This window comes from Vulpes lagopus, chromosome 8 (genome assembly GCF_018345385.1).
Source record: "Vulpes lagopus strain Blue_001 chromosome 8, ASM1834538v1, whole genome shotgun sequence".
Taxonomy (NCBI): Eukaryota; Metazoa; Chordata; class Mammalia; order Carnivora; family Canidae; genus Vulpes; species Vulpes lagopus.
In genome coordinates, this window is record NC_054831.1 from 14491799 (window position 1) to 14518782 (window position 26984).

A 26984-nucleotide genomic window follows, 5' to 3' on the forward strand; every position below is an offset into this window, starting at 1 on the left:
AATGACAACGTAAACACATCTGGTTTTGAAAATTCTCTAAAACATATCCATAAATGAGATATCCATTGTCTGAGTGATAAGGATTCATTGAGGTTCAGCTTGAAAGTGTTCCGGTGATTTGATACTTGCACTGAGCCCAACAAAATTCTGCAAAGTAGTTCAATGATCAAAGCCAGATAGCATTCCAGGGTAAAGTTTGAACATCTCAATGTGATATCCAGATATCCCCACAACCTGCAGTTGCGGGTCTTTCCATTCCTACCTCTGCCTCCATCTCCACCATTATTCTCCATCCAGACCATAAGCATCCCTGCCTCTTCATTCTTGAACATACAGTGTATACTCACTTGCAGTATTGATCATATTTATGCCATGTATATCCTGATTGCTCAAGTAGATGAGTGGTTAAAAGTGGGTTGGCCCCATCTCTTTGAAACCCCACATTTAATAAATGTTCCTAAAAGGTAATAAAATGTCAAAATATTCAGAGTACCTATATATTTGCCCGCATATTCTCTTTTGCTATGAGAGAGCATTTAATCGACCGTGTCTGAATCAGGTATAACTTATTCACTAACAAGTGAGAACAATTCCTCATCATAATCCCTGTATTAGGGAATCCACTATGGGGAGGGATTTTAAACTTCCTTCAATAAAATCTTGGAGTTAATAATTTTTTTCTGTCCTTCTCCATTTATTTCTAAGAGTCACAGAGATTTTGGAAAGGTATAAACCCAGCCCTCCTTTGCAGAGGGCAAAATCACTTTAACAGCTATAAGTTTAGCCACAGAAAAACTACTCAGCTTCTAAAAACCAGGCAAACAATTTCCCAAATTGGCAATCTGGCAGCAAGATAATATTGAGGATACTTTCTCAACTCAGCTGAGAAAACTCAGGAAGGACCACACGGAGGAACAGAGAACAAAAGCTTTATGGTCTGTTGGGAGTGTGCCAAAGAAAATCAGACAACAGATGAAATGAGGTTTGTCAGTCACCCCATTGGTTTCAGGGTCACATTGTGCTCACTGCAGTTTCCATGGAATGAATCACTCCTTGAAGAACCCACCAGCTCAAGTTTAATCAGCCTTACAACAGCCTAGGAAAAGTATCACTATCTCCTATAAAAGATGGGCACCGGAGGCAGCAAAGCTTAGAGGAAGAGCTATACACAGGTAAGGAGAGAATCAAGGAATGGTATTTATGGGAAGGGAGGAAAGGAGATACTCAGGGGAAAGAGAAGTGAAACCCATTGAGCAGCCCATAGTGATTTAGTGATCAGGGAAAGAGGTGGTCACTTTGGTCACTGAAGTTCAAGGCTCATGGATCCACATGTGACAAGGCTCAGAGACCACCTTCTCCTACTACTCCTCACTGCCAGGCTCCTCATCGGTATCCTCCCTCAGTGGAAATTTCCTTTTGGGCTTCTGAGTTGCGTACATCCGAGTCTCCATGACGCTGTCCTGGCTCAGAATTGCCTGAAGCAAGATGCAGGAAGAGAAATTACTGCGTATCTTTTACAGGATACTGCGTATCCCTGTTCCCTTTCCTTGCTAGCTCATCCAAGTCTAGTGTTGCTCAGGAAAGATTCAAGAAACAAGCATAGGATTCTTTTTTTGCTTCACGTACAGGCACAGGCCTCCCAAGGCACCTAGGTGTAGCAATCCTAGTTAAGACAGATACCTGGTATATCCTTAATTGAATCCTAACAGTGGTAGTACAAGCTATAGCAGGGAGCCGTCAGAAACTGGTACCATCCCTATGTCCATTGCTAAGCTACCCAAACCATTTAGGGTGCTCATGCTACAATAAAAGGAAAGTATCTTATTAAGTAAAATCACATGTTATGGTTCTCTTCCCTGGGATTTTATACTTAAATAATGACCTGGTAAGGGTAATGGAAAAGAATGAATGAATGAATGAATGAATGAGCCCAGTAGAGCTTTGCCTACCTTGGGGAGATAATTTGTTAACTCACATTTTGCTGGTAACTAAAATATGGCCCCTGCCCCCAACTCTTTATAAGCTTCTCATTTTTTCCCCTTATTTAGGGCCCTTCTTAACCACCCAGTATAAGAAGTGAAGTCATTATGTAGAGAAGGTAAAATAAGGAAAAGCACCAATGAAAAATAAAGGTGAAAATTGGATCAGAGAATATGGTAAAGGAAAAAGACATCCAAAGAGGGAGGAAATAGCATACAATGAAAAGCAATGAGAAAGAGATGAAAAAACAAACAAACAGATAGATTATTATTCTTTTAACAATGATCAGAGCCCCTTACAAGATTTTCCATCTTAGCTGGGGGGCTTCTCAGGTAGTAGCAGAGAGGAGCATAGATGATGTTGATGACTCCAATGATGACCATAAGCCAGGGGAAGCCAATGGCATGCACAATGGCACCCCCAGTTGATGGGCCTGTGAGGAAAAAAACCAAATTCACAATATTTATTTACCCATGATCACACAGAAAACACCATGCAAGGGGCAATGGGTGACCCAAAGGATGTCCCAAAGTCAAATATCTTCAGAACCTTGGGAGAATCAGCCTCCTGGGTTTACTTCCAGCTGGTAAATAGTAGATAAGAGAAAATGGGACACCAGGTCCTGGGTGCTCTCTCCCCTGCCAACATACCTATAGCAAAGCCCATACAAAAAGCCACATCAGCTATGGCATAGACACTCCCATACACTGAGGTGTGACGCAGATCCACCAAGTGTCCCATGATGGGCATCACAGAAGAATCAACCATGCCTGTGGCCAAAGGAAACAGAACACTGTCAGCTCTACCACCAGTCCGTTCCCTTTTTGTGGCACCCTTCCTTCCCCTCCTCCCTTTAATCTATTCCCTTTGCCTGCTATCCTCCCATTCAACACTAACACCTATTCCTGGTAAGAGTTAGGAGCCCACACCTTTGTCAGCCACCCTCTTCCTCCTTCTGTCTTTCCATATACCTCTTATGATCTGACCCAAAGGCAAAATTCAGGGGCTTGTTGTCTCCTTTTTTTTTAATATTTTATTTATTTATTCATGAGAGAAAGAGAGAGAGAGGCAGAGACACAGGCAGACAGAGAAGCAGGCTGCATGCAAGAAGCCTGATGTGGGACTTGAACCTGGGAATCCAGGATCACACCTTGAGCCAAAGGCAGGCGCTCAACCACTGAGCCACCCAGGCATCCCTTCTTGTCTCCTTTAAAAGTACTCTTACCTATGGAAAAGCCAAGCCCTGCATTGGGGCCAATGAGACCAAATATATTGTGAGCCAGAGGAACCTGCAGCAGGAAAGAAGGAAGAGTTCATTAGGAGTCCAACTGAGTCACCACAAAAACAAAGGGTTTTCACATGATATGCAATTATCAACCATGTGCTATATACCACACGTTTTATCTATCTGGATTCTCACATATCCTCATGAAGAAGAATCCTTGAGCATTGGATGTCATACTATATGTTGGCAAATTGAATTTAAATTTAAAAAAAAAGTAAAAAAAAAAAAAAAGAAAGGCTAAAAAAACCCCTTTACTTCTATTTTAAAGATATGAAAGCTAGATTGGTGCCATTTGGGTTAAATGCCCCATCCAAAGTTAAAAAGCTAGTAAGTGGCAAGATGAAGTGTAAATCTCAGATTTGACTCCATTATATATATTAATGGTCCTCTTCTATTGCATGAATTCTTCTTCCCCTTCCTTAACCCGCCTCCCAGACACACTCTGTCCTCACTCTTCCCTGAATGGAGTTTCCCCTCTTTTCTACTAGCAACGTTCAAAGGTTTTAGTTAAATCCTAATTTGGTAGCTACTGGAGCAAAAAGACAAAAGACACCAACAACCATTTACCTATAGTCTAGAGGGACAAGTGGCATGTCTTAGGGTCCTGCATCAGCAAGCTTGTGAAACTCATTCTTTTGCCATCCCAATCCTCCACTGAAAGACTTTCTTTCCTCTTTGGTGGATTCCTTACATGCCTCCCTGAGTACCTGTTACCTAAACCTGCTACCCGAAAACATTTACTCCTCAGAGGCTAGAGGTTAGTGGTTAATAATTTTAGGGATTATTCCCCAAAAGGTAATTATATTTTAGTAATAGTTTGGGTTAGGATTTACAGTGGGCTTACTGTGTGCCAGACATTGCTGCAGTTTATATGGACAACCCTGTGAGAGGCTATCAGAACCCTCTCTACACAGATGAAGATACTAAACAAAAAGAGGTGATAGATCTAGCTCAAAATCACACAGGCAGCGAGTGGTAAAGCTGGGAGTCTATGTGGGACTCATGCTCCTGATCAAGACCTCCAGCCTTTCTTGAACACTGTACTCAGTGCTTTACAGCTCTAGTCTTATCACCTTTAAGCCTAGGAGGTAAGGTGCTTATGGTCCCCATTATGGGGAGGAGAAATGAAGGCTTAGAGGGCTGGAAGGGGGTTATTGAATATAGGAAAAGACTTCTTTTTTTTTCTTTTTCTATGAAACATACTGACATTGGAGACTACCTCTCAGATGATGGTTCCCCTGGTGGCTTAAGGGGTCCTGTCAGGGTGGGATAAGAAAATTATGTCATAAACAAATTTGATAGCTTCATAAATATATACCAACATGAGTTGTTTCATGTGCCCATACATAGGGCCTCATACCTCTGTCTATAGCTGCTCCATTGCCCTTTCCTCCTTCCCCACCTTTTTTAATGGGATGCCTAGTGGCATCTCTCCCAGAGCTAAATTCTTACCTATGCAGAAGGTTTTTCCAACAGTCATTCATTGCCAGGTTAACCTTCTGTTCATTTTCAAGGAAAATGGTCTTTAAATGTTTGAGCGTCTCTCCCCCCCTCCCTCTCTTTCTCTCTCTCTCACCTAGACCTTGTTATACTTACACAAAGCAAGCTGGTGCCTACTACCATCATCCCAATCAGGGAGCACAGCCACCTGGAAGAAAAGAGCCATCAGCAAATAGTGCTAAAGGGAGACATCCCTTTCACCTGCCACCCCATCTCTACCACACTAGCCAGTCCTACCACCCCTAATTCCAGGAACCCCTTAGGATGTGAGAAGATGAAGACATCTTTGCATGATCTGTTTGTAACCAGGTGAGCCCTTCCCTTGCCCTCCTCCTTGCCTGTCTCCATATCACTTTCCATAGTAGAAGCAGAGGAAGTACAGTGGGACATATTCTTTCTTCCTCTAGCAAAGGAATCAGCTTGCTCAGAAGATACTTCCCCCATGGAAGTAACCCTCAAACTTAATTCATGCTGTTTCCCAATTCAGACTATCTCTCACCTATTCATATTTTATCTGGTCTACGAAGTGCATCTCAAACCCGCAAAAAATACCAAACTTCTTCCTTTTCTTGTTTCCTATTACAAGGTTTTTAAACTTATTTTAAAAATCTGTATGCTGAGCTTCAAAGATAAAATTGAGGCTGTTCTCACTGCAGTAGAACATAATCCAGACTCATACCTTTTAGCCCTCGACCCTTTGCACTTGGTGGCCTCTGATATACCTCTTTAGAACACTCTAGGGCTCCAGGGAGCACAGTTTCACGACACTGCCCCCAAAGTACTGAGCTTTTTCATAGCTATTCTCTGTGGGGTTATTTTAGCTCTTCAACTAGATAACAAATATTGAAAAGTAAAGGTTATCCCTCATATATTCACAACCAGCTCAGGGCTATCTTTTGTCCATATCATCCTTAACACCTACCCACTCCTATCCTCCCTTGTAGTCAGCTTTTATCCATGTGTCCTAAAGTTTCAACCTCAGAGAAGTTGTTCATTATGCTATATGCAGAACAATTTCAAAAGCCTCTCCCATCTTACATTCCTATTACTATCCACAGATTCTCAGGCTACATACCGACCCATCTTGTTGGCCAATACACCAAAGATGTTGGTGCCTATGAGGTAGGACACACTGGCGGGCAAGAAAGCTAGACCTGTAGAAAGACACAGTCCTAAGATGAGGACATGCCAAGTTTACTATAAAACACCTTATTTACTACAATACAGTGAAGTCAAGTCAGGGCACCTGGGTGGCTCAGTTCATTAAGCATCTGCCTTGGGTTCAGGTCATGATCCCAGGGTCCTAGGATTGAGCCCTGCATCAAGCTCCTTGCTCAGTGGGGAATCTGCTTCTCCCTCTCCTTCTGCCTGCCACTCCCTCTGCTTGTGCTTTCTCTAGCAAATAAATAAATAAAATCTTAAAAAAAAAAAAAAGATAGTGAAGTCCCTCTGTCACCTTCAAGGATTCCAAACCACTTTGTTTTAGGTGTTGGAGGTCCTTGTGCAAACCCAGAACAGTTGGCATAGGGCTCTACACTTCCATTTTCCTCAGAGGCAGGGCTTTGTTTAGCTTCAATATGATGTACTCCCAGCTCTCTACTTAGACTTCCTAAAGAATGACCCTAATGAGACATTCTCATGTGTAAAATCATTATGATTATCAGCATAAGAATATCACCAGCCTTACAGAAAGAAATACATATTTCCTGGTGGGGGGGGAGTGAAATTCCTGCCTTGCTATTCACCCTTCTTTCTATTGCCCTGGTAATGATCTTGGATAAGTTACTAAATCTTTCTGAGTTTTAATATCCATATCTGACAAACAACAAAGCTATAATTCTATCATACCAATTTACATTGAGGAGGAAATTGAATAGCGTTCATAAAAGTATTTTATAAATTGAAGCACTGGTCACATTGCTTTTTCTAAAGCAAAGGCTTTGAAGACACACAGTTCTGGATTCAAACTGTGGTGTGGCTACTTTTTAGCTCTGACTTTGGGTAACTTACTTTTTCTGAGTCTCATTCATTCATTCATTCATTCATTCAGTATTTTTAATGAGCTTTTACTATGTGCCAGGTGTGCTGGGGTAAATAAACTAGACAAAATCTTAGCTTTCGGGGAGTTTACATTCCAAGGGAGGGAGCCAGACATTAAATAAGTAAACAGATGAAGGAAAAAGATAATTTTGACAAATGATGAGTTCTGTGAAAAAAAATTTAATGTTGTATCATGGAAGTATGACCAGGAATAGAACTAACTTCCATTCAGGGCCAGGTAAGGCTTTTTTGAGAAGATGGCATTTCAACTGAGATCTGAATAACCAAAACAAAGCATTCCAAGCAGAAACAAACAAAAACATCTAACGCAAATACAAAGACCTTTAAGAACCAACTATTTGTCTGTTATAGGAATAGAAAGAAAGTCTGTGTAGCTGAAGCACAAGGAATAAAGTGAAAAGTAATGGAAAGCGTAGGCCTGGAATTTAGAATTTGTAATTTATTCCAAGTGCAATGGAAAACTTTGGAGAGGAATGTCATATTTTAATTTATATATTTTTAAAGTCTTCTGGTTGTGGTTAGATGAAGGGTTCACAGGACAAGACTAGAAACCAGAAGACTATTTGCAGAAGCCAGGAAGAAATGTTTCATCTTAGAAGTCATGATGGAAAGAAGTAAATAAAGTAAAAGGTATTATTATGGTGGTAGAGTCAGTGGGATTTTCTGTTGAATTGGGTATGGGCATAGTGGGAATGAGACAAAGAGAGAAAACAGGTATTACTCATTTTTTTCTTAACTGGGTGACTGGAGATAGAGGAAGAGCTTGGGGAAAACATGAAATGCATATTAGATATCCAATTGGAGATGTCAGGCAGTGAGTGTACAAGTCTAGACTTCCAAGGACAGATCCTAAGCACAGATACAAATGATTGACTATTGGTTTATATATGGTTCTTAAAGCCATAAGAAGAGCTGGGATCACCTCTGAAACATCAGAGAAAGAAGAATAGAGATCCAAGTTGTGAGCCTTCAGGAATTCCTACCTTTAAAAGTTAGCAAAGGAAAACAAGATAACAAAGGTGTTAAGAAGTAGCCAATGAAATAGTTGAGAGGGGATTGAATGAAGAAGAAGAAGAAGAAGAAGAAGAAGAAGAAGAAGAAGAAGAAAAGAGGAGGAAGGAGAAGGAGGGGAGGAGGAGGAGGGAGAGGAAGAAGAGGGGAGGAGGAGAAAGAAAGGAAGAAGTTTGGCCTCTGAAGAAGTTGAGATGCTTCAACCATAAAAAGAAGGCAATGAATATAGGTACAAGCACAGGAAAGAGTATACTTATTGACGGGTACACGTGCATTCCCATCTCATTGCTTCTGATTTCTCAATGACTAGGAGTTGAGAATGATGAAGATAAAGGGATGAGGGTATGGAGGAGGTTTGAGTGGGCAAGTATAAAATTGTCATTTCAGAAAATCGGAAGGAGAACATAATTGGGGACTTAGAGGAAGATTGTTGGGCAATGTGAAGACCTACTTTAGATTTGTAGCTATAAATATAACATGTAACTGACAGCCCAGTTGTGTGTTTTCCCACAGCCCCAATCCACCACTCATGCATAGGCAAGGAGTGGGAGATCAGATTGGCTTATTCAGAAATAATGCTCTGCCAGCTGACAACCCCAGCGGGAGAGTAGGGCAAAGGAATTAACAATGGTTTCAAAGGAGTGACATCATGATGGAATCCAAATTGAGTACATAAAGAAGTTAGGACATGAGAGGGGATGGAAATAGAAAAAGAATTGAGGCCAATGGATTAGTGACCTCAGAGCAGCCCAAATTTGTTGATATGGGGATATTAGGATATCTGAGCAGGGAATATGTGAGTTGATAAGTGGACTGCTTGGAATTGAAATTTAAGAGATAATACAGTTAATGTCAAGGTCAAAATTAGATAAAGGTTTGATTGGTTAAAGTGGAGACGAGAAAAAGATCATTGTAAAAGATTATTGCAAGAAAGTAGATTAAGGGCTAGACCAAAATGTTGGTAGGGTTATCCACCTGAATATTGAAGCCACCAAAAGTGGTGACAGGAGTAAAGGAGAAAAGAATACGATCCAGGTAACTTTAATGAATGAGAAGGAGTAACTATGAGTCAATAAGTGATTGCAATGAAGAGAGGTGGAGGGGGTACAATGTAATGGTATGATCTTCAAGGGAGTTGGAGTCTTTGAAGAAGAATTAAGAAGAGATGATTCTGGTCTGCCTGGGTGGTTCTGCCTTCAGCTCATGTCATGATCCCAGGGTCCTGAGATCAAGCCTGGAGCTGGGCTCCCCGCTAAGAGGGGAATCTGCTTCTCCCTCTCCCTCTGCTCCTCCCCCTGCTTGTGCTTACTCTCTCTCACTTAAATAAATAAATAAAACCTTGAAGAAGAAGAAGAAGAAGAAGAAGAAGAAGAAGAAGAAGAAGAAGAAGAAGAAGAAGAAATGATTCAGAAGCAGCAAAGGGAGCAAAGTCTAGAAGAACATAGATTTCCATCAAGATGGCTGGGAAACAGTGTTTTCAGGAAACATTCGACTCTCAGGGCTAAGAAGATGAAGGGAGTGTTTAGAGAAGAGGCTGAGGACATGGGGACACTTGTCAATGACAAGAGGTTCCACAAGGCCCAGGATTTTTAGAGGGGGAGATATGAAATTGGGTCAGTTTAAGAAATTTCTGAGAAAAGGGGATAATAATAATTCCTACCGGATAGGCTGATTGTGAGCCTTAAATGAGGTAATGCCTGCCAGTCATTTTGCACAGTGTCTGGCACAGAATAAGTGCCCTCTGAGCATCAGCCTTAACTATTATCATCATAACCAGTGAGTAACAGGATCAGGACTTGAACCCAGGCCTTCTCCTTCCAACTTCATATCTCCACTACCCACACCAGCAGTGTGACAGCACAGATGTCTCTGACTGACGTAAGGTACTTTACAGAATCAGCAGTGGGAGTTTCTTCATCTCACCAGCCTCTCTAGGCCTTTCTATACCTATAGGAAACAGTGCTGCCTAATAGAAACTGCCATGATGATTACAATTAAACCTAAAGTCAACAATTCACCAGTTACTCGTTGATAGCTTGTTTGATTTTAATATTCTCTTCCATGGGGTGGAAGTTAAGCGTATCTTAGTGTATTTGTCTATTTGTACAGGGCTGCAATCTGTTTCGAACCGTACCCATTTGTTTAATTGCTTTTAAAAATTTAGAACTATAACTACTCCACTGTTTACCTGAGATCTGGAGATAGGCATCTCCAGGAAATGCACTAGCTTCTTAGATACATCTCCTTACTATTGTTTTAAATGATGGGAAATTTCCTAAATGAGATTTTCCTCAACTCATGTTGTTTGTTCTTTAAGACCGAGATAGAGCTTGCATTTCAGTAGCATTTTGTGGAAAATAGGTATTTCAAATTATATGTCTACAAACAAACATATATTTTTCACAGCATATCTCCCAAGGAGCAGGAAATTACACATAGTTGTGACTGTCAAAATAATTTCAATAAAGGGACGTCTGGGTGGCTCAGTGGTTGAGCGTCTGCCTTTGTTTGACTCAGGGCATGATCCCGGGATCCCAGGATCAAGTCCCACATCAGGCACTCTGCAAGAAGCCTGCTTCTCCTCCCTCTTCCTATGTCTCTGACTCTCTGTGTGTGTCTCTCATGAATAAATAAATAGAATCTTAAAAGTAAATAAAATAATTTCAATAAAAACAATGATGAAAATAGTAACAATTTTTATTTATGGAGTATATCCTGTATTCCATGCACTGTGCTAATCCCATTATATATTTTTAAATATTTTATTTATTTATTTGAGAGAAAAAGTGTGGGGGGGGTGGGGGGGAGGAGCAGAGGGAGAGTGACAGACTCCACAATGAGCATGGAGCCTGATGGGGGGCCTGATCTCAAGACCTTGACATCATGGCCTGAGGCGAAATTAAGAGTCAGATGCTTAATGGACTAATACACTCTGGTGCTCCTGTGGATACATAGCTCAGGGGCAAGAAGGCCCCAAAATGCAGAATAAAAAAATGCTCAAGCCAAAAAAAAAAAAAAAAAAGAAAGAAAGAAAAGAAAAGAAAAGAAAAAAGAATACATAGCTCTATTTAATCCTGAAAACAACCCTGAAAGCATCTCCATTTCTTCAGTGGAGTTTGAAGAGGTTAAATAACTCATCCAAAGTCACAATCATGCGATAAGGATTGGGCACAAAATGGGTCACTTAGAAAGTACAGTCACGGATTACAAATCACTCTCAAAAATACTGTCTCCTCTCCTTCAAACACCCGTGACAGGTTGTCTGCATTTAGTCGTATTTTTCAGTGTGGTCACAGATACCATATCAGCATCACTGGGAAACTTAAAAAAATGTAAATTTGATTCTATTGAAATTCTGGGTGAGGCCCAACACTCTGAGTTTTAACAAGCTCTCCAGGTGCTGTGAGAGCTTCCTGAAGCTAGACTTAGAGATGCAGATAGCATTGAGGAAAGTTGTAAAGGATGGTGGGAGACAAAGCCTTTTCAGCGTTCTGACTTTCTCTCCTGAGGGCTTTCTACTGTAACCTCACCTGCATAAGGGACTGTGTAGAAACAGCCCAGTGAGTTTCTTTGGGTTTCACTAGCTTCTCTATGCTTTTCTGTACCTAGAAGAAACAGTGCTGCCCACTAGAAATTGTCATAACAACTATAATTAAAGCCAAAGTCAACAATTCACCAGTTACTGAAGGCTAGTTTGCTTTTAATATTCTCTCCTGAAGAAGGGCTGGGGAGGAGTTGTTCTGAGCTGTGTTTGTCCACCTGTACCAAGAGCCTGAGCTGTCAGAGCCTTGGGGCAGAGGATTCTTTTCTGCACCAAGCACCAGCTAACTCAATTAATTGTCATGGTCAGAGGCAGTTGCAGCCCAGAAAAATTCAATTTGAGGCTAGGAGTACAGCTTGGAGACTTGCTTAGAATTGTCCCCTAAAAAAAAAAAATTAGATTTAATGCTTTTCATTGCATGCTGAGCCATATCAGGTCCTTATCAACTTCCCCTCTGGCCACATAAGCCTCTTCTCTCAATAGTGACTGAATGGCTCATAGCCTTCTCTGTCCTCTTTCCTCAGGCTTCCTGGGAAGGGCCAGAGCCTTCTCTCTAAACTCAAATGAGTCACAAGGACATCTCTCCATAAAGCAGAGGAGACTGGAGGACTTTCTCTCAGAATAACGTACTCTATAAGCACCTTGTTAGATGTTAAAAAAAAAAAAAAAAGATAGCAAAAGGGCAATCTAGGAAAAGAGTGGTTGAAGAGAGAAAGGCATGGATGGTAATGGTGGTACATATTAATATTCTACAGGTGCAAAGCATTTCCACATATCCTGCCATTTATTTCCTCAAATTACCTTTTGAACTAGATAGTATTCTGATGTCCCTTTCAGAGATAAGAAAATTGAACCTTAGAAAATTGAACTATATCTGAAATTAATGATGTACTATATGTTGGCTAATTGAATTCAAATTTTAAAAATCCTTGAAAAAAAAGAAAATTGATATGGCTGCACAAATTTGCATGGCCAATGGAGCTGAAATGAAAACCTAGGTATTTTGACTAAAAATTTATTGATCATTCTACCACATAGTGAGGTATGTTGCCATTCCATAGCTGCTCTCAACCCCTTCCACCCTGCCTTTCTTGGGTTGCTTCTTGGAGGTATTACCTGCCCACTCAGGTTTGATTTACAAGTGTGGACAGAGAAGATAATTCTACAAAGGAAGCCCAATGTGCCTCTGTGACTCCAAAGACCCAGGTCCCACAGAGCTTCTCAATTACTTGAGAAAGGGCTCATGGTACACACCTCCGTCCACGCCCAAGTTGGGGAACACGGTCACTTACCTAACTGCCATTCGGGTGAGCACATGGTCTGCATCATCCAGATGGGCAGTGTGGGCTCCAGTATGGCCACTCCCATGTTAGCAAAGCAAAGGGAGCCTAGAGAGACAGGTCTGTGAGCCATCAGGGCTACCCAGAAGCCCAGACTCTCCCAGCTTACCTGCCCAGAAGCCCAGACTCTCGCAGCTTACCTGCAGCCACCAAGATATAAGGATCTTTGAGAAGTGTAAGGAGAGGAGTCCCCCTGGCACTCTGAGAACATGGACAACAAAAAAACTTCCATTTGTACAGTTTACATCTCTCCTATTGTCAAAGAATGTGAGAATATGCAGACAGGACCTTAGAGACTATATCAACTCCTTTACTGAAGAGGCCAGACACCCAAATCAAAGGAGATAAAGTGACTTGCCCAATGTCACAGAGTCACCGGGCAGTGCACCTCCTGTGTGCAAGGCAAACACTGTGATAGTCATAAAGAGCAGGACAACTTATTCCAGACATACTTCCTGCTTTCAAATGATCATCAACCAATGAGAGTAGATTGTCAGCAAAGCCAGCAATGGACAATGGCTATCTGGATTCCCAGTCTTGGGTCTCGCCACTAGATCTTGCTGGCACTAAACTTTGCCCTTGGAGAACCACAGGTAGAGAGCTGAATCCCAAAGGTGAGCACAGAGGTATTAGCTCAGAAGTCTCCTCAAGCATTCTGAAGGCTTTATTCTGACCATTTTGAGCTATATTGGCAAGTCTAGCAGAACATCTAGATTAGAAGGTAAGCCTAAATGTTCAGTTCTAATTTCCCTCTCCCCTCAGAAAATCTTTATTCCGGTTAAACTCAATCACTTTGCCTTCTTCCCATGCATTCCAGCAGGTTATTTTTGTCTAAACTATGTTCATGGTTAATTTACCTAAACTACCTTCTTTCTCTCTACAGGTCCAACTCCTACCCATTCTTCAAAGTCAGTCTTAAATGGCTCCTTCTTTTCCACTGTATTCCCTGACTCAGTAGCTGAAACTTTTCCCTCTTTCAAACTTTCTGAGTACTGTACTCTAATCTGTGGTGCTAACTACATTCTTTCTGGCAATAGATTTAATAGTTTTGATACGATTACCCTCTCTGCATACCCACAGTGGTGGATTAAAATATTCAAAAATATTCAAATTAAATATATAATTCAAAATAAAGAGATAGATCTAAATTACAAAATACAAATAAAGAAGTCCAATTAGCCCTTTGGCCCAACATTTCACTTCTAGGAATTTATTCTATAGATTACCTCCAATGTTATAAAAAATGCATATACATAAGGTTATTAATTGCAGCACTATTTGTAATTTCAAAAAACTGGAAACTACCTAAATGTTCAAACATAGAGGATTGAATAAAATATGGTATGGACACAGTGGTGTTTCATAGAGCCAGAAAAATAATAATTGGATTTTTTGAATACGTAGAACACTACCATCAAAGTCAAAACTATTCAGAAAGATATTAAAGGGAAATCATTTCTCCTCTCACAACACTTTTAGTACTAAATGTGGGGGGTTTTCCACCAAGAAATTCTTCAGTTCTCTGTGGGCACCGAGTGTCCTATAATGTAATTCAATTCTGACACTGACTATTTAGAGTTAGCACAGACCCCACAGGTTAAGGGCTCAGTCCCCCAAGGCTGCTCCCCTTCCAGATCCTAACTGCAAATAATGGGTTCCCAGGTTACCCAGACTTCTGTCTGACTTGGCTGTAAAAACAAGGTTTTTAGATCAAACTTTCCCTTGTTTTCTGTATTTCCTTATCTTTCATTCTTTGTGGTTTGATATGGATTTCCCAGAGCCATCTTTGGCTTAGAGTCAGACAAATACCAACTCTGACATTTAACCATGATAGAATGATAGTCTATAAACATATTCTTGGGGGAGACATTATCTAAACATCCTCTAAGGTCTTCTCTAGCTCTGAGGTATTATGACTATGAACATACAAGTCCCACTGTCATTGTCTTCTGGTTCTGAGTTTATATATATAAATTTTGTAATGTTTCCTTGATTCTTCAAAAGGCCCTTCCTCCATCTTTGTCCAACATCAAGCCAGACTCCCCCATCATCCCTGATGCTACCCTAAATATGACACTATCTGGGATTCCAAGTATGTTTTTACTTTCCTTGACTCCATTCTCTTCACCTTTCTTCTTATGCTTTGACAGGGATAATCGAGAAGTCTTAGTACATAGCCATTCCATATATTCTTTGACAATGGAGCTTTGTGTCTACTTACCTCAGGAGAGACTTTGGAAGGCTGTAGGATACACAGCTGGAGTGCTAAGAAAGAAAATGGGAGAGAAAGAGACAGCTTAGTTTGTTTACTGATTAGTTGGAGGCTCCAATAACAGGCACATTGATACCACCTTATCATGCACAGGTCTAACTCCCTGAGTTTCTTCCTTCTTTCCCAGAATGAGGGAGTCCTCGATCTTTTGAGCATGTCAAGACACACGTCAAGACACTCAGCATAGTGCATTCCCAACCTGACTTCAGCTATCATTTGTCTGGTGACCTATTTTTTTAAAGATTTTATTTATTTATTCATGAGAGACACAAAGAGAGAGAGGCAGAGACATAGGCAGAAGAAGAAGCAGGCTCCACGCAGGAAGCCCAATGTGGGACTCGATCCTGGAACTCTGGGATCATGCCCCAAGCCAAAGGCAGACGCTCAACCACTAAGCCACCCAGGTGTCCCTGTCTGGTGACCTCATATGGTGACTTACCTCCATCCAGTAGTGCTAGGAAAGCCAATATGAGGAAAGGTGAAGACCTCCCAACAAACACATACATCACACTTCCAAAAGGAGCTCCCACTGGAAAAGCAAAACAGGTACAGATTTCAGGAGTAAGCGCAAATTCCTAATTTGTGTGACTTGTCCCCATTTACCCAATGAACTTCCACATGAGGTTCTGAGTATTCAGAAACGAAGAAGACCTGGTTCCCCGGAGCTCGCTTTCTAGTAGAGAAAATGCATGTGGTAGGATGCAAATAATTAGACCACGGTAAAAAGTAGAGTTCAACAATAAAGGTTCAACCTGCAAAGTACTGTGCAGATTACAGTGCAATGAGTTCAGATGGCCACAAGGACTTTGTCAAGTGGATATGACAGGTAGAGAGGAAGTATAAGTGAAGAGCATTGAGGAATCATAAAAGAGAGTGTGGTTGCAATATGGAGGCTCCTCAAAAAGTTAAAAATACAGCTACCCTACAACCCAGCAATTGCACTACTAGGTGTTTATCCAAAGGATACAAGCATAGTGATTCTGTGGGGCACATGCACCCCAATGTTCACAGCAGCAATGTCCACAACAGCCAAACTATGGAAAGAGCCCAGATGCCCAATGACAGATGAATGGACAAAAGAGATGGTATATATATATATATATACCTTGTCATTTGCAATGACATGGATGGAACTAGAGGATATTATGCTAAGCAAAATAAGTCAGCCAGAGAAGGACAAATACATATGATTTCACTCATATGTGGAATTTAAGAAACAAAACAGATGGACATAGTGGAAGGGAAAGAAAAATAAAATAAGAGGAAAACAGAGGGGGAGGCAAGCCATAAGAGCCTCTTAGCTATAGGGAACAAACTAAGGGTTGCTGGAGGGGGGTTTGGGAGGGATGGGGTAACTGGGTGAGGGCCATTAGGAAGGGCACTTGAAGTAATGATCACTGGGTGTTGTATGCAACTGATGAATCAATGAATTCTGAAACTCTGAAACTAATAATACAGTATATGTTAATTAAATTGCATTTAAATAAAAAATTTATAAGAGAGAGTGTGGTTGGATAACAAATAGAAGAAAATCAGGATTTGGTGTTCAGTCACTGAATATAAGTATTTGGGAGAGGGAGAGTAGAGGTGGGGAATGTTGAGGCCAAATAGTCAAGGGCCCTGTATATCTAGATAAAGCATCTACTTGGCTTTGTGTGGGCAATGGAGAAACATGTCTTTTAGCAAGAGAGAAATACCACCAGCTCTGGGCATAGGAAGCTTCCTCTGGTGGCACCTTGAGGGAAGGAGAGAAGGCACAAGAGATCAGGCAGTAGGCTGGTTCCAACTGAGATGTGATGAGGAGCCAACCTTGAGGAAGTGGCTGTAGAGAATATAATGGGTTTGCCAATCTGGGAGTGAGAAGTGATAAAGGAGACAAGGACATACCAAAGTTTTAGCTTGGGTGTTTGGGAAAATGGATATTAACAAAGAGCAGGAATTTTGTTCCCTCTTCTCCCATGGTTGTGGTGGGGGGGGTGGGGGGGTATGGACTGGGAAAGAGACCTTTGGTGTTTTCTCCTCCACTAGCTTGTGGAGCCCCTAGAGGGAAGGAACCATGTGTGAGGCTTTTTATCTATATCCCCTGTGTGCTAGCATTGTCCTTGGCATATAATAAGTGCTCCACAAAATGTTACTTATTGGTATAGTCAGTCAATATATCTGAGGGATGAACTTCAAAGAAAGTGTTATGGTTTAGAGCTTGGGGTTTGAGTCCAGAAAATCTGAGTCTACATCCTGGCTCTGACATTTTTTGGCTATGTAAACTTAGATGGCTATTTAACCTTTTTAGTCATCATCTCTGTAATAGAGACAATCATTCCTCCTTCATAGTGATGTGAAGATTAAAAAAGATTATATCAGCAATGTACTTAGCATAAAACCTGACAAAGCACTCCTCTCATTTTGAAAGCACTGACCATGTGTGGAAGTAGAGGTGAGACAGTGGCTGCCAATATGGGGCTATCTGCTCACTGGAATAGACTAGGTTTCTTCCATTCCCAGGACCTCATGGGCTATTTGCTCCTTAAGGGGAAAGAGATTTTTCCTTTCCTGGAAAAAAATTTCAGAAGGACTCAAAACAGGATTGGACAGAAAAGGAAAGAAAATACTGCCTTCCATGAACCTTAGGGACACTTGCCTCCTGGAGCCATCTTCAAAGAATATGTAGTATCCTACCCTCTGAACCTAGATTTGCAGCCAGGTGCCACTTACCCAGCACTCCCAAAGCCAGGCCCCCCAAGGCGATTCCCATGGCACGCCCTCTCTCATAGTCATCAGTGTAGACACTTGCCAGCATCCCAAGACCTGAAAGGAGAGTATGGAGTTAGCATATAGGAGACCTCTGTCTGCCTCTCTCACTGAATCCTTGATCTGCTAGTCCTTAGTCCACCATCCCTATTATGTCTTCAGGGATCATCTTAGATACAGTTGCAGTTTGAAGGATTTTGTAAAACTTAACCCATAGTATTTTAGAAATATTGGACCCCCCAACACCCATATTTTTTTAAAGATTTATTTATTTATTTATTCATGATAGACACAGAGAGAGGCAGAGACACAGGCAGAGGGAGAAGCAGGCTCCATGCAAGGAGCCTGATGTGGGACTCGATCCTGGGTCTCCAGGATCACGCCCTGGGCCAAAGGTGGAGCTAAACCACTGAGCCACCCGGGCTGCCCTCCCAACACCCATATTGCTCCCTCCTGTTCGCAATATTGTTGGAACTGCAAAAGTCCTTGGCAAGGGTAATATAAAATACCGCTGTCCATTGTTTCAGCATTTCATTGTATTTCCTAGCACATTTCCCTGAATGAATGGATATGGAGTAAGTCAAAGGAAATTCTATAAACACAGAACACTGTTCTATTCAATGGAGGTGCCCAATGAAGAAGAAAGTACAGAAGACATGTAGAAGACAGTATGGACTGGGCTCTCATGTCATTTACTCATGTGTAAAATGGCATAGAATAGCTACTTTTATAGGATTACATTAAATATTGTATTTGATGATACTTTGCAAAATGTGATAGTGTTACTGGTAGTATTAGCATTATTCTTCTTATAAAATGTTAAGGAGGAGGAAGAGAAAAGGTCATAGAAGGGCATTAAATAAAGGCTGGGCTTACTTTTTGGTTTTACCTTGGGCTTGCCTTGACCTTAGCTGGCTATATCTAAATATTATCAGAGGAAGTTATGTCAGACTTAGGGATTTAGAACACTGATGACAACTCTATAATTATCTTGTTTTTGAATCATAATTTCTGCCTACCAGAATACTTTCCTATCTATTCATACAAATCTTAGAGGGTAGTAAGATATGGTAAGAGGTGTGTGTGCAAGTGTGTGTGTGTGTGTGTGTGTGTGTGTGCGCGCGCGCAAGATGTCAGCATTACCTGCAACAGATGAAAATGAGGATCCAATGCCTTGAAGGGTTCGGGCCACAAACAGTAGGGTATAGGTACCAGAAAAAGCAAACACTGTGTATAGAGAATAGTAAGAATGCTCCAGTTAGCAAACTGTCTTTATTCCCTTTCCACCAGAAAATATGCCCATGATATTGTAGATATGAGCCACCATACATATGTTTTAATAAAGCATGATCACTGCTTCCTGTTTTTGGAGTTGTCTTTCTAATATCCCACACCTTAATCAGGATTGCATTTTAATTGACGTGAAGACAGAGAAACCACAGAAGCATAAGCCAATTCATCACTTCCAGTGGATGGAAGTCTGGATTTTCACATTTCCTGCCCAAAGCTCACAACATCCTGTCCACTGGAATCATGGCTGTCTGAAAAGTACAACGCCCTTAGACCCTACTTCTCAATTCTTCATATTCAACACTCCAATTTGACCTTTGCCATTGTTGGGCTTCATTGAGTCATCTACAGTGAGGGAACAAAAACTATATGTAATTGAAGGACCACAGGCATTGGGTAGAAAACAGTATCTTGAGATCCAATCAGATATTTCCTCTTATCTTATACTGGAAAATGTTTTAGCTAAATCAGATCAGTGAGTATGTAGCAAGTAATATCAAACATGGAACTATACTAGAAGATGTGAAATAAAGAGAATATTCAGCTCATGCTCTTTAAGAGGTTCCATCTACTCAAGACTAGCATACACAAGACTAAGTACCAAACAGGAATATGTTATCAAAAACTAAATTACAGGGCATTGGTGGTAAGCTTGGTAAATCCAGACATGTCTCATCTCCATTTCAGGACAATGCCCTCGAAAGAAAGAAGAATTCCTCCCAGAGTATCTGAATCAGCAGAATTTGAATCCCTTTGCCCTTTCATTACAGATGTATTTGGTTGTTTGATGTCTTATAATCTTCTCCCATTACTTCCTGACATGATCACACTGTCTCCCAAACATGCACATGCTTGGTCTCTCTCTCTGCTGAGCTTCCAGTGCTTTCTCCTAGGACTTCTGATTTCCAGTCTGCTCAAGGTTAGCTATTCCTATGTCCTTTTTTTTTTTTAATGTCTTTTAAATATTTTATTTATTTATTTGACAGAGAGAGGGAGAGAACACAAGCAGAGGGAGCAGCAGGCAGAGGGACAAGCAGATTCCTGCCTGAGCAGGGAGCCCAACCCAGGACTTGATCTCAGGACCCTGGGAACATGGCCTGAGGCAAATATAGTTGCTTAACTGACTGAGCCACCTAGGTGCCCCTATTTCTATGTCCTTTGAGAATAGTGTGACCAACTGTCTCAGTTCTCCAAGGACTTTGCATTCTGGGAGGTCCCTGAATTCCAAAGTAGGATGGCTGGTCACCCTATTTAGGAAAACCAAAACAATTTCTTCTTCACTTTACCCCCTAACATTGGTTATCATTTTGCTCTTAATTACATTACTTATGGCTCTCAGCTGGGGGCCCTTAAGGGTAGTAATGGACATCAGCAACTTCTTTTTCTTTTTTTTTAAATATTTAATTTATTTATTCATTAGAGACACAGAGAGAGAGAGAGAGGCAGAGACACAGGCAGAGGGAGAAGCAGGCTCCATGCAGGGAGCCCAATGTGGGACTCAATCCCGGGTCTCCAGGATCACGCCCTGGGCTGAAGGCGGTGCTAAACGGCTGAGCTACCCGGGCTGCCCCTTTTTAGTATTTTAAAAATCTTAAAGACATGCCACATAAGATTCCCTAAAGACCAAACATTTGTTAGAATTAGGCCAATTCAGTATAGTGACACTGGTTATGGTGCAGAAATAATGTAATTGCATAGACTTAAGCAAGGACTTCAAGCTAAAGAGTTTGGGATACTCTAGCATTAACTTATTTTGCAGGGTGTTTGTTATATCTCCCCAGGCAAGTATCATAAATTCCTAGGCTGGAACCAAGTCATTTCATTCTTTATCTTTCCCCAGTGACTTTTGCCATCAAGATGTATGCGTGCCTCATAAAGTTTTTTAGAGAGAATTCGAGTCACTTTGATGAAACGGAGAATCCTATTAGTTTTTAATTTACTGTTTGGCATGGGCTGAGATTTTAGAATTTCAGTGAGCATTTCTAACTTGAATTGCCTCATTTTCTTTGCTTTACCTAGAATTTTCACAAGTAAGCTGCAGTTCTCAGAACTTTACACATCAAGCTTCTGCTCTTTCCAGCCCTGAAAGCAATGGATTCCTGTTAAGCATTGGTTGATAAGAGTCAAAGCTGTACACTGAAAGGGAAGAAAACTTGAGGAGGAGGAATAGAAAAAGCAGAAACGTAACGAAAAGATGACAAGAAAAGCAGGAGGTATGTTATTGGGAGCAGAATCAGCAGAGGCATCAAGGAGCCACTAATGGCTCCAGATGCGGCCTTCTCTTTCAATTAACCTCTAACCCCCATACATCATTCCTTCTTATATTAATTCTCAGGGTCAATTTCCAAACAATATGTTTACTTACTGTTGTTATTCCATCTGCATTTTATTAGGACATTTATCTGATACTGGATAGACTGTCTTTCTCTTTCTTTGTTTCTTTTTTTTTTTATTTTTTTTAGCAAATTTATTTCTCTAAGCTATAACCTTTAATGTCCTTACTTGAAGGCAGTAGACTTTTTGGTATTACCCAGTTGCTATTATCCAATTTAGATTCTTTGTTGGTGGCTCTTTACCTCTGTGTATCAAAATAATAAAACTTCTTCCCAAAGATGGGATGTTTGTACTAACCTCATTCAAGGGACTACTGATACACACACACACACACACACACACACACACACACACACACACACAGAGTCATATCTATTAAGACAGCTTTTACAATTTTCCCCAGCTGAAGGAAGTAAAGTAGCTGTTCTTCTACAGCAGAATATACAAATTCCAACTAGACTGATTTGCCATTAGTGTTCTAATGCCCATATCCCAAACTGCAAACCATTTAAATCAGTGTCATAGGCCATTTAGTCAAATGTCTAATTAGCTAATTTGACCCTACTCTCTTCACTGTAGTGCATGTGATAAAATCAAAGGTAATCAGTGAGAGAAATAAAAGAGGAAGCAAATTACTTACTAACTGTGGAGAGAAAGAGGATAACAAAGCCAGCAAACATGGGGATATGATATCCAATCCTAAAAGAGAATTAAAAAGAAAAAGGATACACTCCCAATAGGCATGCATATACTGAAACTATACTTTTTCATGTAATTCGGAGCAGAAATGCAGTTATTTGAGTACATGATAAAAATATATTTCTGAATGCAAGTGTGCAGATGGGATATGACAACATTAATGTGTATAAGTAAATAAACAAACAAACATGCATATTTACCCATAGACCAGGATCAAAATCCTCATTTCCAGAAAGGATGGCCTAGTCAGAGTGTATATCCCTTTGAAACATCAGGATAATCTCAAACACTGCTAATAAGCCATTGCTCTAGATTGCAGTAGTCCTGCCTTCAAGCCATGTTCCAGAGTACTGAAATAACATCAGCAGTGTACTTCTGATCACTGGTTTGTTTTTGTTTTTTTTTTTTTGGTGGGGTGGGGGATCCTCAACAGTCATTATATTACCAAGAAAATTTGAAGCCCATGGCATTTCATCAATATCACGTTATCTTTTGCGCAGCCAGCTTTCCAAACAGCTGATTTCCCTGGAGACAATGAGTTTTCCCTTATAACTACCTTTATGATACCTTAGCCCATCATTTCTTATTCCTGAGCCAGTATCATATAGAGTATCGCACCCATTGAAATACCTGTTGGTGAGAGGTCCCACAAACGGGTTGACCAGAAGTTGCATCAGAGCCTTTGAAGCAAACAGAACACCAACCCGTACGTTCTCTTCCTCCAAAAACTCTGTGCCTTGGAAGCAGTTGTTTTGTTGTACTGGGATGGCTGCAGTGACTGGAGGGGGGATGGTGCCAGAATTGTCATCTGTCCATGTTGTGCCACTGGGTGCACTTTCTTCAACAGTCATGGTGTTGTTATCAAAGGAGAAGATGGTGGAAAAGGCAGAAGTAAGGACATGCTGAGAAATTGTGGTGGGGCCAAGGTACAGAGGAGTGTTGATTTCTTTGAACTCTGTGGCATATAGGAAGTTGGGTACAATGGGCACTGAAAATCAAGAAGAACAAGTGATAAGAACTAAGGATACTTTTTAACACTAATTGGTTCAGGGGGATTACTATGAGCTTTATATTCATGGTCAAGGAAAGTGTCTAAGTGACATGATTTGAAGTCTATTAAAAGACTGTGCCAATATATTGGTAAGTTGAATTTAAATAAAAAAAAAAAGATTGCCCAAATTCCAACCTGTATACAATTGATCCTCATTCTCCAAAATTCTGTATTGGCCAATCAGCTACTTGCTAACATTTAGTTGTAATCACAAATCAATACTCACAGAGTTTTCATAATTTTTCTTAGACACACATACAGAATAGGGGAAATTTCAAGTCATCAGATGTTTACTTCCACAGCTGAGGGCAAAGAAGGTAGGCTCTGTCTTACTGTTTCAGCTCTAATACAGAGATGACAGCATGAAAATGGTAGAAGCAAGAAAGTATAGTGCAAGAAGCACCAGCCCTGGGGTCAGTTGGACAGGACTTGAACCCCAACTTGGCACCTAAGGCAAGTCACATAACATTTCTGAACCTCATTTTCTATTTTGAGTTTTCTAAGCATAAAAATAGAAATTCTCAAGTCCACTTACTGCTGAGTTTTAGCAAAGTGTTTGTTGCCTGCTGGGGCCCAGAGCAAATTAACCCAAATTAATTATAATTTATTAATTATGAATTGATACAAAGACACCCAAACATACCCACTACAGTTAGCAGCATGTTGTCCAGGAGCAGAGCAACAAACACCACCACCAGTACCAGCTTCCGTGACTTTCTCCCCTCCTTTAGCAAGTGCTGAGGAGTGTCCAAAAACATCCTGAGCATGGTGACAGCTGGGGTGGGGCGTCTTCTCCAGTTTCTTATGAAAGGTCCTGTTACAGCTATAGGTCTTCTGCAGCCTTTATAGAAGAAAGGAGAAATCCTGTTGGGACAAAAGAAACTCACTATTAGAGTGAAAGGTACAAGTAGTTGCAAATACTAGGATGGTGTTGAACCATTTCTATGCCTGTGTCTCTGCTCACTTCTTATACATCTCAATAATTCCACCTGGTTCTCAGATTGCCTTCTAAGAAAGCACCGCTTACCAGCTTTTTGTATCTGGAATTCTAAGCAGATTCTAGCCCTGTTCACCTAGCTCTGTGTCTCAAATGCCTATCATTTCAATGGTTTATGTAGATATCTGAGGCCTACTTGTATTATTACTTGTTCAACCTTTCCTCTAAATCCATTCTTTTTAAAAACCAAAATACTGTTGTTTTAAAAAATAAATGTGCCATACCAAACAAATTATGGTTTGTGTGCATGCACCAACCCAAAATTATAGCCTATATGGTCTGTATTACCCCCAAACATGTCATGTGCCACAAGTGTTACTTGTGCTGCCCACAGAGAAACTTTGGGCTAGACCAACACTGTCAGTTCACAGATGAGAAATCTGAGACTCAGAATGCTAGAAGAGCTGTTTCATACAATTAGTATCAGACTGGAATGAGACTCCAAGCTTTTTAACTTGCAGGGTTATGTTCCACCACCTTCTCTTGTTCTGTGGTACTTAAAACACTTCTCTATTGTCTGAACCATAAATCCCTGCTCAGGAAGGTGTGTTACTGTGTGTAAATGAAATACTATCATAATTAGTTCTCTACTTAGGATTTCATGTCATTAGTCAGCATTAAGTCACAGTATTTTGTGAAACTTCAGGTAATGGGGATGCCTGGGTGGCTTAGCCGTTGAGTGTTTGCCTTCGGCTCAGGGCATGATCCCGGGTCCAGGGGTCAAGCCCCTGCACATCAGGCTCCCCGTGAGGAGCCTGCTTCTCCTTCTGTCTGTGTCTCTGCCTTTCTTGTGTCTCTCATGAATTAATACATAAGGTCTTTTAAAAAAAACCTTCAGGTAATAGTTTCAGGGAAGACTATTTCTGTTTTGGCTTCTGTTGTGGTATCAACAATACTAATCATATACATTTTAAAATATACTACTGTCATGAAATGCATAGGTTCTAAAATTTATGTAACCTTTGATTCAATAACTCTACTTCTAAGAACATATCTTAAGGAAAAGTTCAGAAATATGGCCAAAGATTTATGTTTAAAATTATGAATTGCTGAATTATTTATATTAGTAACTAGTATATTAGAATTATAATTATTTATATTAGTAAAAGCAAACATTTTAGTGGTGGAATATAAACAGCTCTTAAAATCAATTTTTAAAAATAATTTCAATGTCTTAGAAATACCCAATAAAATATTAAGGTAAAAAAGGGTATTAAACTGTTTTTGCAGCTTGACCTGAATAATATAAAAAAAATTATGTGTATACTTTAAAAGGCTAAAAAAATATACACTCAAGAATCAGCTAGTATAATCACTGGCTTAAATTATTTTCTTTTTGCTTTTCTGTAATTTCTAAATATGCTTTAATTAACTATTTTAATACAAGTAGTAAATAATTTTAAATGATTATCACTGGAGTTCAATAGTGAGCCTTGTTGGGAGTGTCCTAAGCCCTGGGTTACTCTGTTCTATTCTAAGACCAGAGCTAGGAGAGAAACATCATCCACACTACAGTTGTAAGTGACTAAGTGGTCCCCACCGAACCAAAATCCCAGATAAGTTTTAACCAGGGAAATGCATGCAGTGATTTCAGATCTTTTAATTCTCTATAAAAATAAGGTGTTTCTAAATGCAAATTTACCTCGGATACATAAGGAAGAAAATAAGAGATGAAAAAAAAAGGCAATAGGCAACTAGAAGATGTAAAATGGATAAGTACGATAAAGATAGATCAAAAAACCACAACCAAACGAAACAAAACCAAACCAAGAATTTGCCAACCAAACTTTACCGTAGAGTCAAAATTCTCTGTTAAGAGACACAAATTATAAGGAAGGATTAAATGTGTCCAGGGAAAGAAACATCTTACCTTAGAGCCCATCTTGTGTGAGGTACTCAGATACTGGCAGCTGTTAGCGGTATAGCAGGGACTCTGTTCTCTGAGTGGTTGTGCTGATGGATTTATTGCCACCTGTTATCTGAAGATGTCATGTGTGCCCTTTGTCCACAATGATTTAATTGGAACTTCCAACAGGTTTCATTCAGAGCCTTAGTTCCCTGCGTCAGAGGCAGGAAAGCAGGACTGGAGAGGATAAAGAGAGGGGGAAATTATTCTAACCAAAGATGGACTGGGCTGGGTTGTTTTTCATCTGTGCTTATCTATCATTGAATTCATTAACTCTTGCATAGGTCTGAATATAAATTGGAAGAGAGAATGAAGCCAGAGTACAGTTCCTATCCTTGCTATTTAGTCGAAGAGACTCCAATGTACTCCAGTTGCTTTCCGGGAAGAAACAAATCTTAAAACATCCACCAGACCAAAAGCAAGAAAAAACAAAAACAAAAATAAATCTATGCATGTTGTTCTCAAATCATAAAAATCCAAGCTCTATATCCTCTGTAAGGCATAGATTGAGCTGCATCTTTGCATCTCAATGCTAGCTGATTGCCTGGAACATAGTAGCCTCCAGTAAATACTCCTTGTATGAATGACTGAATTAATGGCTACAGGAGAGAGTGTGGCTCATCGTTAGGTTCTTGGAGTACCACTACAGTTCTTTATTTTTCTGAGATTAAGAATCATTAGTGGGCAAAAAACAAAACAAAACAAAACAAAACAAAACAAACAAACAAACAAACAAAAAGAATCATTAGTGGGGCAAAGGACATAAACAATTCACCAAAGAACAAGAGCAGCAGTAGAGGTTTCCAACTTATGGCCCCTCCTAATTGTTTTAAACAACTTGGAGACTTTTACTTTTGGCCAAAAAAGGAGTTTTAAAAGAAACCTAGAAAGAGAAATAAGGGGAAGAGGCAAGGAAATTAAGGGAGCATATGAGTTTCTTATTGCTGTGTAACAAATTTAATGGCTTAA

General features: G+C 40.3%; 1 protein-coding gene across 1 annotated transcript; it reads right to left on the reverse strand.

Moving 5' to 3' along the window:
* Window positions 1-1023: 1023 nt before the first annotated feature.
* Window positions 1024-26048, reverse strand: SLC18A1 (solute carrier family 18 member A1). The gene is made up of 16 exons (XM_041767537.1): window positions 25980-26048; window positions 23756-23976; window positions 22692-23049; window positions 22003-22061; window positions 18882-18965; window positions 17703-17795; window positions 15430-15519; window positions 14940-14983; window positions 12859-12919; window positions 12671-12766; window positions 5841-5919; window positions 4862-4913; window positions 3206-3269; window positions 2631-2750; window positions 2280-2413; window positions 1024-1475 (listed from the first exon to the last, which is right to left on the reverse strand). The coding sequence occupies exons 2-16, from the start codon at window positions 23877-23879 to the stop codon at window positions 1362-1364; spliced, it is 1572 nt and encodes a 523-aa protein (XP_041623471.1). The 5' UTR covers window positions 23880-23976; window positions 25980-26048; the 3' UTR covers window positions 1024-1361.
* Between the last annotated feature and the right edge of the window lie 936 nt (window positions 26049-26984).